This window comes from Triticum dicoccoides, chromosome 3B (genome assembly GCF_002162155.2).
Source record: "Triticum dicoccoides isolate Atlit2015 ecotype Zavitan chromosome 3B, WEW_v2.0, whole genome shotgun sequence".
NCBI lineage: Eukaryota > Viridiplantae > Streptophyta > Magnoliopsida > Poales > Poaceae > Triticum > Triticum dicoccoides.
The window spans coordinates 524,672,820-524,685,659 of NC_041385.1; the positions used below are offsets into that span (position 1 = coordinate 524,672,820).

Consider the following 12,840-nt stretch of genomic DNA (forward strand, 5'->3'; position numbering starts at 1 on the left):
CGACACCCCGACCCCGACCCCGACACCTCGACCCCGACCCGACACGGTACCCAGACCCCGACCCGGTCTGAGGTCTTCCATTCCAGACGCACCTCTCCGCCGAGCGTTGCTGGACAGTATGGCCACACCGCCGGGCCCTTCTTCGTCGACCGCGATGCCCAGCAGGGGACGAGGTAGGAAGAGAGGAGGTGGGGCACGTGGTCGTGGGAGAGGAGGTAGGGTGACTGCTACGGCGCCTTCCTCGCCGCCACCCCTAGCTGTTTCACCCGGACACGTGACTGCTAGGGTGGACTCGTCCGAGGAGGAGGCTACACGGACTCCGGTCCACGAGCCTCCGGTCCACGGGTCTTGGGCCCATGAGCCTCGGGTCGACTGGCCTTCGGCCCACGAGAGTTCGGCCCACGTGACCCCGGAGGAGCACACGTCCGGATGGGGTACCTGGCCGGATCAGCCCGAGGAGCCGAGTGGCCATGCTGATGATGGCGGGGAGCCGACTGATCTTGAGGAGGAGGGGGGCACCGTCTACCAGCGTGGTGCTACACGGCTCCCGTCCATGCCGGTGACCCGCGAGCAGAGGTGGTTGATTTTCCCTGATGGGGAGAGGTACGTAAGTGCATTTAATATTTTTGTACCTTGTGCATTCATGTTTATTCAAATAACTAATGCGTTGGCCTTGTCATGCTGCAGGGGTTGGGACCACCATCATAGTGTCCGCCGGCCCAACTCCGTCCTTGGAGTTCTTTGCCGGCAAAACTTCCCGGGGTTTGTCACGTTGCCTGGTGAGGGTCGGCTTCCAGAGCTTGGATTGAGCTGGGAGCACTACGTGGCTGCCCCGGCCCCGCCGGATGAGATTATCGACGGTGTCGTGTGCGACACGAGGGCAGACATGGTGATCAGAAAGTTCTGGGTAATTTCTCCTTTACACATTTAAAAATCTTCAACTAGCTAGTTATTAATTGTACTAATCAATATTGTCTCATTTGATTGCAGACATTCTACAGGTGTGAGGAGGGATACGAGGAGGACGCGACACATGTTATCGAGAACGTCTGCAAGCGCCTACTCCAGAACTTACGGCACGAGGTTCGGGTGCAGGCTGTTCGAGACTACTACGCCTTGCGTGGTATCAAGAAGACCAAGCCGGCGTGCCGCGATAAGTTCCTGAGTAAGGAGCAGTACATGAAGGTAATTCTTAAGGCCTTCTCTACTTAAGTTCCTTCATTAGTAATTCTTAGCCGTAGCGCTCAAGTTTCTATTTGCTAACTTAGGCGCCTCCGAGATGGTGTGCGGATCGGATGGATTGTTGGGAGGTGTTGGTCGACGAGTGGTGCTCAAAACAATGGCTAGCCCTCCACAACGAGGCCAAGGACAAACGTGCCCAAATGGAAGGTGTGCCACACCATCAAGGCAGCTCCAACTTATATCAGTTCGGGCGCAACTGGGTATGTGGTTTGCTTCATGATTCATGTAATTCATTCATCATGCTAGCTTGAGCCCTTTAATTACTAATTTTCATTGTTTCTCTCTTTCAGGCACGCTACAATAAGGCGGATAGGGTGCCAGAGGTGTACGACCTGTATGCCATGGCCCACACTGCCTCTTTCAAGAAAGTCAAGGCTTTCTCTCAGTCTGACCTCGATGATGCAAACAACTTCACCAACATATCCTCCCACAACAAGCTCGTGAGATATAGAGATGAGGGGAAGGAGAGGAAAGGGGAGGACTTTAACCCGAGCCAGGGTCCCATTGATCCAGAGCTGTTGATGATATCTGGTGGCGGGAGGTCCCATGGCTCCATAGCCATTGGAGATGGACTTATCCGTTGTCCTAGCACTCTCCCGGAGATCAAGGCGCGCCAGTCGAGCTCCGCTCCTGAGATAAGGCCTCGTAAATGGCCAGTGCAACTCGCCATCAAGGTTAGTGATACGTACTCAGTTATCTTTCTCTATTACATTGTGTGCGCTTCCATCAATGATTACAAATGGTCATGTGAGTGGTGTTGCAGGCTGCTATACAGAATGAGAGAGATAGAACGGAGAAACTTCTGGCAGAGGCGGCGGAGAGGCAGCGGGAGTTGGAGGAGAGGACGACAAAGATGATAGAGGAGGAGAGGGCACGGAATGACATGCAGGCAAGGGCCATGTACGAGCTCCTTGTGGTAAGTTTCTTCTGCAGATTAGCCAAAACATTCATGTAGTGTTTGTCTCATTACTAACTAGTATGACTGAGTCGTCAAAACCAAATGTGCAGTCTGTGTGCGAGAAGACAGGTCAGACCGCTCCGCCGATGCCAGTGATTGCTCCTGGGACCACGGTGAGTTTTATTTGAATGGACATTACTTGCTAGTCTTAACATTTGAGTGTCATCATGCTAACAAGACATTAGAAATGATCTTTGGTGCAGCGTAACTCCAGACAAGCATCGCACGATCCTTCTCCAGCTACCGACACGAGCCACCCCGCTCCTACACCTCCTGGATCTTGGTAAGTTTATCTAGTGTTTTGCTTAACACATGCATAAAGACCTAGACTTAGCTTTATTTCCTCCAATGCTTACCATAATGACCTAGACTTAGCTTCTTCTCCTCCAAAATGACTTAATAAGCTTACTGACCTCCAAAACCATCCATTTTACCTAAGTTAGCTCTAAAACGATCTATACTTAGCTTACTTATGTCAAAAATTTCATAATTAGCTTAGTTAGCTCATAGACGATCCATTTTACCTAAGTTAGCTCTAAAATGACCCATTTTACCTAGGTTAGCTTATAAATGATCCAGTTCATCCAAGTTAGCTTAAAAATGACCCATTTTACCTAGATTAGCTCCTAAATGATCCATTTTACCTACGTTAGCTTTAAAATGACCCATTTCACCTAGGTTAACTCCAAAATGACCCATCTTACCTAGGTTATCTCATAAACGATCTATTTCAACTAATTTAGCTCATAAACGATCCATTTCACCAAGTTAGCTAAAAAACGATCCATTTCACCTAAATTAGCTCTTAAATGATCCATTTCACCTAAGTTAGCTCAAAAAGATCCATTTTAACTAAATTAGCTCATAAATGATCCATTTCACCTAAGTTAGCTCAAAAACGATCCATTTTAACTAAGTTAGCTCATAAATAATCCATTTCACCTAAGTTAGCTAAAAAGCGATCCATTTCACCTTAGTTACCTCAAAAACGATCCATTTGACCTTAGTTAGCTCATAAACGACCCATTTCAACTAAGCTAGCTCATAAATGATCCATTTCACCTTAGCTAGCTCATAAACGACCCATTTCAACTTAGTTAGCTCATATATGATCCATTTCACGTAAGTTAGCTCATAAATGATATACTCTTCTTGTTCTAGTCTTCTTCTTGTTCTACTCTTCTTGTTCTAACTTTCTTATTTTTCATTTTGCAGATTTCATTCACTTGACGAAAGCTTGCATAGATGGAGTGCTTCTTATCCCTTTCTCTGTTTCTTTTGTATCGTTGAACTATGCATGTATCGTTGGATGAAACTATTGTAATATATATGGTTGGATGCCTCTATGTTGAACTTGTTATGTATGATGGAACTATGCATGTAATATATATGGTTGGATGATGAAGTTATGTGTTGGATATCTTATATGTTTGCTCTGTAATGGCCTTTTGAAATAATCTATATATGTCATATATATTTGTGATGAAAATTGTTGGATTTAATAAAAACAGATAAAAGAGCCAATATGCAGGCTCTTTGCCGTCTGCCACCGACGGCAACAGGCTCTTTGCCGTCTGCCGGGACGGAAAAGAAGACACGTGGCATCTAGCTGTGCTTCCTGGGAGCTGACCCATTTGGTCAGTTTGCCTACAGTGGCAGACGGCAAAGACTTTGCCATCAGTGGCGGACGGCAAAGAACCTGCACTTTGCCATCAGTGGCAGACGGCAAAGAACCTGCCATGTAGTGACGTGTAGATGACATCATACGGCGGACGGCAAAGACACTAGAAATTTTGCCGTCAGCGGCGGACGACAAAGGCCTGCCGTTAGCCACTTAACGGACTGACAGCGCAATTATTGCCGTCCGCTCTCTTTGCCGTCCGCCGCAGACGGCAAAGGGCCTTTGCCGTTAGCCGCCAGGAAGCAGACGACAAAGTAGCTGTTTACCGTAGCCTACTTTGCCGGAGCCTTTTGCCGTCCGCGGCTGACGGCAAAGGCCTTTGCCGTCCGCCGTTCATGCCTTTGTCGTCCGCCGTGGCAGACGGCAAAGTAGCTGATTCCTGTAGTGTTGGTCATCACACACTCTCTTTGAAACCAACAAATGGACTCCAAGAAAAGCCTATGGACAAACCCTTCAAATATAACTCAAGGCAACCATTAGTCCATAGAGATTGTCATCAATTGCCAAAACCAAACATGGGGGCACCGCATGTTCTTACAACAGAGAAGAAACTGCTTCGCTTGAGCCCGATCCTGAGATTGTTTCTTCATTGATAAACATGCTTAATGTGCACCGCCGTTTGGTGCACAAATTTAGAATTGCACGACAGAGTTTGTGTACTCCTGGTGTTTCTGCTGTGTCGATTCGTTTCTTGGGCAGCGATGGCGGTGCCCATGGTACACGTTTTTCCGGCCCTACTGCTTCTGAAGTGGCTGCACTTATTGTTGGCGATCTCGCTCCTGAATGCAGAAGGTTTGACGTGATTGCCGAGACGCGATCTGGTTCGCTGAAGCACATATCTTCACTCAATTGCAACCTTATGGCTTTACAATATCCTATACTTTTCCCGTACGGTGACAAGAGTTACCACTGTGGTATTAGATATGTTGATGTTGGTGGTTCTTCGGCTACAGCTTATGCAGATGTGTAGTCCGAAGGGTGTATGGACGGCGAAGATTCCGATGATGATGTGGACCATAATTCCAAGGATGCGGACGCTTCTCGTGGGCAAGTTACCATGTTGGAGTACTATAAGTACTATGCCCACTAACGTGAAGGCGAGGTGAACCCTTACACAAGTTGTGGTCGGCTGAGCCAACAAATTGTTGTTAATGCTTACTCTTGTGTAGAGGCCGATCGTCTAGAGTACCATTTTCGTAAGCAAGATAATCTTAGATCCGAGACTTATCAAGGCATATCTGATGCCATGGGTGAAGGTAATTCAACTGGCAAGAATGTTGGTGTGCAGTTCATACTGCACGACAGCTTTACAGGCGCCCCGCGGTATATGCTTCTGAATTATCATGACGGTATGGCTATTTGTCGGCAGTATGGTGCACCCGATCTGTTTATTACTTTTACATGCAATCCCAGGTGGCAAGAGATTGCCGATGCTCTCGCTGCTCTCGCCAGCAAGTAACTACGCATCAGAATGAATTTGCAAGACAAACAATGATCCTGGCAAAGATGCAATAGCTTTTTTTATATACTACCACTCCGCATGTATCCCCAACGCCCAAACAGCAGTGACCCCATTATCACGTACACATGCACACACCCTCGCGTCGGACGTATGGAAGAACTTGCAAAATCGCTTTACCACTTTATCACAGGCACAAATCCTGCAGGAGGCTACACCAGAATGATCTAATTCACCAACGGCTACTTCTAGCTTTGTCAGCATGTTTGCGTTTGTACAAGTGGTTCTTTTAGCTTATTTACATGGTGTGTTCCTGTTTCTGTAAGCAGTTCTCTACGTACGATGAACTGTATGCAATTTAGTTATTTGTAGTCTGCCACTCTTAATATTTACTTATTATGTATCCCTATATCTATCTAATGTCAACAGTTTCATATGTTCAATTCCTTCAATGTTTTTGTGTACTATTATGAAACTAAATGTGCATGCAACAAACTGAAAGTTGAATTAGCAGATTGTCCATTTGCAAGTGATCACCGAGCGCGGCGTGCCGCCGCGCGGGGTAGGCTAGTATTTACTATGACGCCCTATGCTCATTTAGGATTTCCGTACGAACAGTTAAGCCTGCAACATCATTCACCTTCCAGACCGGCTAAATGCCCGTTTAGCCGTCTGGTTGAAGATATGATGCGTTTATAGTGTCGTTGCAGGCAGGCCTGGCGCGCTCGAACTATCTCCAGTATATTTACCCGTTTGTCCTTGGTTCCTCGGAGTATTATTAGGTTCTTATTATACACCTTTTCCTTTTATAATTGTTGTACTGGTTGTGGCCTTGTGTTGAGTATATTATATACGTGTATATTTGTGTGTAGGGCCCACCTTCTGTTTCCCTTGTATAGTTGAGGTTGTGGCCCACCTCTGTACTTATATATACGTGCCTGGTGCACCGATCAATACATCGAGATTGCACAGCCCATAACTTGCCTTTCTACATGGTATCTATCGCAGCACGATCCTAACCCCAAAGCCGCCACGGCCGCCGCTACTCCTCGCCGCCGCCACCAGTCGCCGCCGCCGCCACCTCTTTCCCAGTCGCCGTCGCCGCTGTTGGTCGCCGCCGCCTCTCCCCACCACCTCGCACGCCGCTGCCGCCGTCTCTTCCGAGGCCGCCGCCGCCACGTGTCCCGCTTCCGCCCGCGCCTTCCCACCCGCGCCACCACCTTCCCTCCCACCCGCGCCGCACCCGCTCCACCCCACCTGCCACCTGCGCCGCCGCTCCCCCCAGCCGCGCCGCAACCCGCCCCGCAGGTTCCAAACCCTAACCCTCGCCATGAGCTTCTCCTCGTCCACCGTTTCCAACCCGTTCGCCGGTCCCGATGTCACCCTCGTCCGCGACCTCAACATCCATGAGCGCGTCCCGGTCAAGCTTGATCACACCACCGCGTCCTACTCCGCTTAGAAGCGGTATTTTTCGCTTGTGTTCCGTGAGTACCTCCTGCACGGCCACGTGGACGGCACCGTGGACTCCTCGCTCATGATCAACAACGAGGAGTGGATGATCCTCGACGCCACCATCATCCGCTGGTTCTACCTCACCATCTCCAGCGACCTCTTCCACACCGTGGTGGACGACGAGGACAACGCCTATGCGGTCTGGACCAAGCTCAACGGCCTCTTCACCGACAATCGGCTGCAGCCCAAGGTCCTGCTTTATGGTGAGTTTTACGGGTGCCAGTAACTTGACTCTTCCATCGATGATTTTTGCATGCGCCTCAAGAAGCTCGCCGATGAGCTCCGCGATCTCGGGAAAAAGATCGGCGACGAGCTCCTCATCAGCACCCTCTCCGGCGGCCTCAACGAGGACTTCGGGAACGCCGTCTCCAACCTCACCCTCCGAGGGCGGTGTGGGTCGCGCACCTCAAGTTGGAGGAGCGCCGGATGCGGGTGGCGCAGACTCACGCGACCCACACCGCCCTCGTCGCAGGCACCCGCGGGGGTTCGGCCCCGCCACCGCCGCACCCGACGCCGCCCCAGCCGGCGGCGCCCGTCTTCCCGCCAGGCTTCCCGCCCGCACCGGCCGCCCCCTTCCCGCCGCCCCAGCCGGCGGCCAACGGGGGGGGAGGGGGGGTCATCGCGGCGGTCGTCGAGGCGGCCGCAAGCAGGGGGGCGCAGGTGCTCAGGGAGGAGCGCCCGACCCACCGCAGCAGGCTTCTCAGCCGGCCCCGTGGTACGCCGGCCAGAACCCATGGACCGGCGTTGTACACGCCTACTCCATGCCGGTTCCTCGGGCCCCTGCCCCGGGCATTCTCGGCACCCGGCCTCAGCCACACCAGACGTACTACGCCGCGTCGCAGCCCTACGCGGCGCCCTACGGTCAGCAACCGCCGCCAGGTGGGCCGCCGCTGCTGCCCCTGACGGCCGCGCCGCCTCTCCCGCCGGCACCATGGGACCCGGCCCTCTTGGCGGCTCTCCACAACACTCCTTCCCCGTCTAGCTACACCGGTGGCGGCGACTGGTACATGGACATCGGCGCCACCGCTCACATGGCGGCGTACCCCTTTAACCTCCACACCACCCATCCTGTCCACACGTCCAACCGCATCATCGTCGATGACGGCTCTTCCCTTCCCATCACCCATTTGGTCATACATATTTTCCGTCTAACTCCACTCCTATATCCATGTCTAATATTCTAGTTTCTCCTGAACTTCTTAAAAATCTTGTTTCTGTTCGTTCTTTTACACGTGAAAATCCGGTTACCGTTGAATTTGACGCATGTGGTTTTTCTGTTAAGGACGCTCGCACGCGGATGGTGCTCCACCGATGTGACAGCCCCGACGAGCTCTACCCGGTTCACTCCGCCACCTCCACCACTTCCGCCGCCCCTGTCACTCTCGCCACCGGAGTGGATCTTTGGCATGCTCGCTTGGATCATCCTAATCCTGCCACCCTTCGCCACATACTTCGGAGTTTTTCTTTCACGTGTAATAAGAACGAGGGTTACTCGTGTCATGCATGTCGCCTCAACAAACATGCTCGTCTTCCGTTTAGGGCTTCTTATTTTGTTGCATCGTACCCGTTTGAGTTAATTCATAGTGATGTTTGGACATCTCCTGTTGCCAGTAATACGGACTTTCTTTATTATCTTGTCATACTTGACGATTTTTCGCATTATGTGTGGACCTTCCCGTTGCGCCGCAAGTCGGATGTTATATCCACTCTCGCCGCTTTCTATTCTTATGTTCTCACGCAGTTTGGTCGTCCCATTCTTGCGTTGCAGACAGACAACGGGAAGGAGTTTGACAACCTCGATGTTCGTAATCTTCTCACCACACATGGCACGATTTTTTGTCTCACTTGCCCGTACACCTCGCAGCAGAATGGTCGTGCTGAGCGCATCCTTCGCACTCTCAATTACTATGTTAGGACTCTTCTCTTTCATGCCAATGTGCCCCCGCGCTTTTGTCCTGACGCGCTCGCCACCGCTTCTCTCCTCATCAACATTCGCCCATGTCGTACTCGCGGGAACTTTACACCTCATCATCTTCTCTTCGGTGCACCCCCCTCTTATGATGGGCTTCGCATCTTCGGCTGCCTTTGCTGCCCTAGCATCGCCGCCACTGCGCCTCATAAGCTTGCACCCCGCTCCGTCACCTACATCTTTCTCGGCTACCCACCTAACACCAAGGGCTATCGCTGCTATGATCCCGTCTCCCATCGTGTTTTCACCTCCCGACACGTTTACTTTGATGAGATGGTGTTTCCGTTTCAGCAGCAGGTACCCCTTGTCGTCTCGTCACCGCCGGCCACCGGCGGCCCTTCGACAACTTCGTCAGGTGGACGGTCCCATCTGGCCCGTGGACCGCCTCCGGGCTTTGGCGGTCCTTGCGCCCTCACGCCGGCGCCCGCCCCCTCGGCCTCCTCGGCCAGCTCTGACGGTGCAGCTGGCGCCCCGTCTTCACCCGCCGCCCCCGACTCAGGCGCCGCGGGATCGGGCGTTGCAGGCTCGGCCGCCTCTTCCGCGGCCTTAACGTCAGCCACCTCGCTGGCCCTGACGCCGGCCCCCTCGCCGGCTCCGACGCCGGCTACCTCACCGGCCCCGACGCCGCCTACCTCGCCGACCGCCTCGCCGGTGGCTCCGACGGCGCCGCCCGGCCCAGTCACCCGCGCTCGTACCGGCGTCCATCGTCCGAGCCTCCGGTATTCGAGCGATGAGTACGTCCTCGCCGCCTCCGCCGCGGAGCTGTCTCCCATCCCTGCATCCGCTCGCGCCGCACTCCGTGATCCTCACTGGCTTGCGGCGATGCAGGAAGAGTTCGATGCTCTTCAACGGAACCGCACCTGGACCCTGGTTCCTCGGCCTCCTCGCGCCAACGTCATCACCGGCAAGTGGGTCTTTCGCCATAAGACCCGCTCGGATGGTACTCTCGAGCGCTACAAGGCTCGCTGGGTGGTCCGTGGTTTCCGCCAGCGCGCTGGAGTGGACTTCACTGAGACGTTTGCCCCGGTTGTCAAACCGGGCACGATCCGCACCGTCCTCCAGCTCGCCGTATCCTGCGGCTGGCCTGTTCACCAGATGGATGTCTCCAACGCCTTTCTCCACGGCCATCTTGAGGAGCAGGTGTATTGTGAGCAACCCACCGGTTTCGTCGACGCCTCACTTCCCGGCCATGTGTGTCTGCTGTCCCGCTCTCTTTACGGGCTCAAGCAGGCACCCCGCGCCTGGTACCAGCGGATCGCCGGGTTTCTTCAGACACTGGGCTTCAGCGTTACTCGCTCGGACGCCTCACTGTTTGTCTATCGCCACGGTGACACGACTGCCTATTTGCTGCTTTACATCGATGACATCATCCTGACGGCCTCCTCCGCAGCTGTTCTTCAGCAGATTACTCTCCGGCTGCGTGGCGAGTTTGCTATCAAGGACCTGGGTGCTCTACATTATTTTCTTGGCATTGAGGTCGTTCGGCGTCCGGACGGTTTCTTTCTTCATCAGCAGAAGTATGCACATGAGCTTCTTGAGCGTGCTGGCATGCTCAACTGTCACCCTGTTGCTATTCCTGTTGACACGAAGGCCAAGGTCTCTGTTCTTGAGGGCTCGCCTGCGTCGGATGCTCCTTTCTACCGGTCTGTTGTCGGCGCTCTTCAGTATTTGACCCTCACCAGACCGGATCTTCAGTATGCTGTTCAGCAGGTGTGTCTCCACATGCACGCCCCTCGTTACTCTCATTGGACTCTCGTGAAGCGGATCCTTCGTTACATCCGCGGCACGATGACCCTTGGGTTGACACTTACGGCGTCTACTTCTCTGGAGATGGTGGCCTACTCCGATGCAGATTGGGCCGGCTGCCCTGATACTTGTCGGTCCACCTCTGGCTACTGCGTCTACCTCGGTCCTTCACTCGTCTCGTGGTCGTCCAAGCGACAACCCACGGTTTCGCGCTCCAGCGCGGAGGCTGAGTACCGAGCTGTGGCCAACGCTGTTGCCGAGTGCACCTGGCTACGACAGTTACTTCAGGAGCTGCATCACGACGTATCCCAGGCTACGGTTGTCTACTGTGACAACGTTTCTGCGGTGTACCTCTCCGCCAACCCCGTTCATCATCGCCGTACTAAACACATTGAGCTGGACATTCACTTTGTGCGCGAGCAGGTGGCTCTTGGACGCATTCGGGTTCTTCATGTGCCGACTGCATAACAGTTCGCTGATGTGATGACGAAGGGACTGCCGACTTCTACCTTCGAGGAGTTTCGTTCCAGTCTTTGCGTCACTGGCGCCGCTTCGACTGCGGGGGGTGTTGAGTATATTGTGTACGTGTATATTTGTGTGTAGGGCCCACCTCCTGTTTTCCTTGTATAGTTGAGGTTGTGGCCCACCTCTGTACTTATATATACGTGCCTGATGCAGCGATCAATACATCGAGATTGCACAGCCCATAACTTGCCCTTCTACACCCTGGACTGGGCTGAGACAACCTTGAATAAACCGGTGACATCTTGATTGCCTGGTTCGTTGGTGAGATCTATTTCAGCCAAACAGACGATCCGAGAAATAAATCCGTGCCGGGTTAAGTTGAGCCAGCCTCATAATCGAAGCATTGACGATCGAAGTACTTTTTACATCATTAATCCAAGCATTGATGATCATGAAGTCGATCAATGATGGTAAAAGAGAGGTAAATAAGTACCAGTCTTTTTATTGCATCAACGTGCTAAACTATACAGCAAACAGCCCTCACTCCGCACAAGCTGGCGATACTGGCAACGCCATCCAAATACAATAGGCAACAACAACGGAAATGTATGCCAGGATGCAAGATACCATATACTCGTATAGTAGTAGGACACAGCAGCGTCTGCAGAGGCTAGAACGTAAACGAACGCAGGCATCATCAACCCAAATAGCAAAGCACTGAACTGCACGGTGCTTACGAACGAACGTGAACAGACCTGGATTCTTCAGCCGCTGCGGGTCCAGACGACGTGGTCCTGCGGCAGGAAGTGGCAGACCGGCGCCGCGCCGGGCTTCACCTTGAGCACCTGGAACGCCACGTGCCTCGGGTTCCAGCCGGCCGTGTCGGCGTGGCACACGGCGACGGCCTCCACCGCCGTGCCGTCCTTGCCGACCATCGACACCGTGTACGCCCTCGTCGCCTGCGTCAGGTGGCACGCGAACACGGCGTACGCGTACGGCTCCGCGTGGCAGGCCACGAGCTGGTCGGCCCCCGCCGCGCGCTTCACGCCGGTCATGGTGTACTCCTGCTCCGGCGACCCCTCCTTCCCGACCACCGTGGAGACGGCCCTCACGTGGCTGGTCCCGAGGCTGGACGTGGCGAAGTCCACCATGGACTCCAGCGACGTGGCGCACGACTTCTTCTCCCCATTGTCCGCCGTCGCCTCGCACTCGCGCAGCGTCTGCTTCATCTCCGCCGCCTCCACGGAGTCCGGCGGCACGGAGAAGCGGCTGAGGATCTCGGGGACCTTCTCGGAGGAGAACGGAATGGTGTCGGCCTCGCTCCGCGGCAGGAACTTCTCTCCGGCGCCTGGGGTGGCCATGAAATGGACGTTCATCTTCTTCCCGGCGTGCAGATCCTTCTCCAGGAAGAAGAGCGCGGCGCTGGGGTCGTCGTGCATCTGCGTCTCCGTTGCGGCGTAGTTGTACATGAAAGGCGAGACGTTGACGTGGACAGGCTTACCCCGGGGTTTGCCGCCTGGCTTGCCGTAGCCAGGCTTGACGTTGACGCCGACGCCGCCCTTCCCGACGCCGACCGTGGTGCCGCCTGGCTTACCGTAGCCAGGCTTGACGTTGACTCCGACGCCGCCCTTCCCGACGCCGACGGTGGTGCCGGTGCCACCAGGCTTGCCGTATGCAGGTTTCACGTTCACGCCGGCGCCACCTTTCCCGACGCCGACCGTGGTGCCGCCGCCAGGCTTCACGTTCACGCCGACGCCTCCCTTCCCTACTCCAACCGTGGTGCCACCGGGCTTGCCGTAGCCAGGCTT

General features: G+C 54.0%; 1 protein-coding gene across 1 annotated transcript in view; it reads right to left on the reverse strand.

Annotated features, from left to right (window-relative positions):
• Positions 1–11,398: 11,398 nt before the first annotated feature.
• LOC119276884 (BURP domain-containing protein 3-like) overlaps positions 11,399–12,840 on the reverse strand; it is a 2,783-nt gene continuing 1,341 nt past the window's right edge. The window contains exon 4 of the mRNA XM_037558056.1: positions 11,399–12,797. Within this exon, the coding sequence (XP_037413953.1) occupies positions 11,797–12,797 (1,001 nt within the window). The 3' untranslated portion in view covers positions 11,399–11,796. The remainder of the gene's footprint in view (positions 12,798–12,840) is intronic.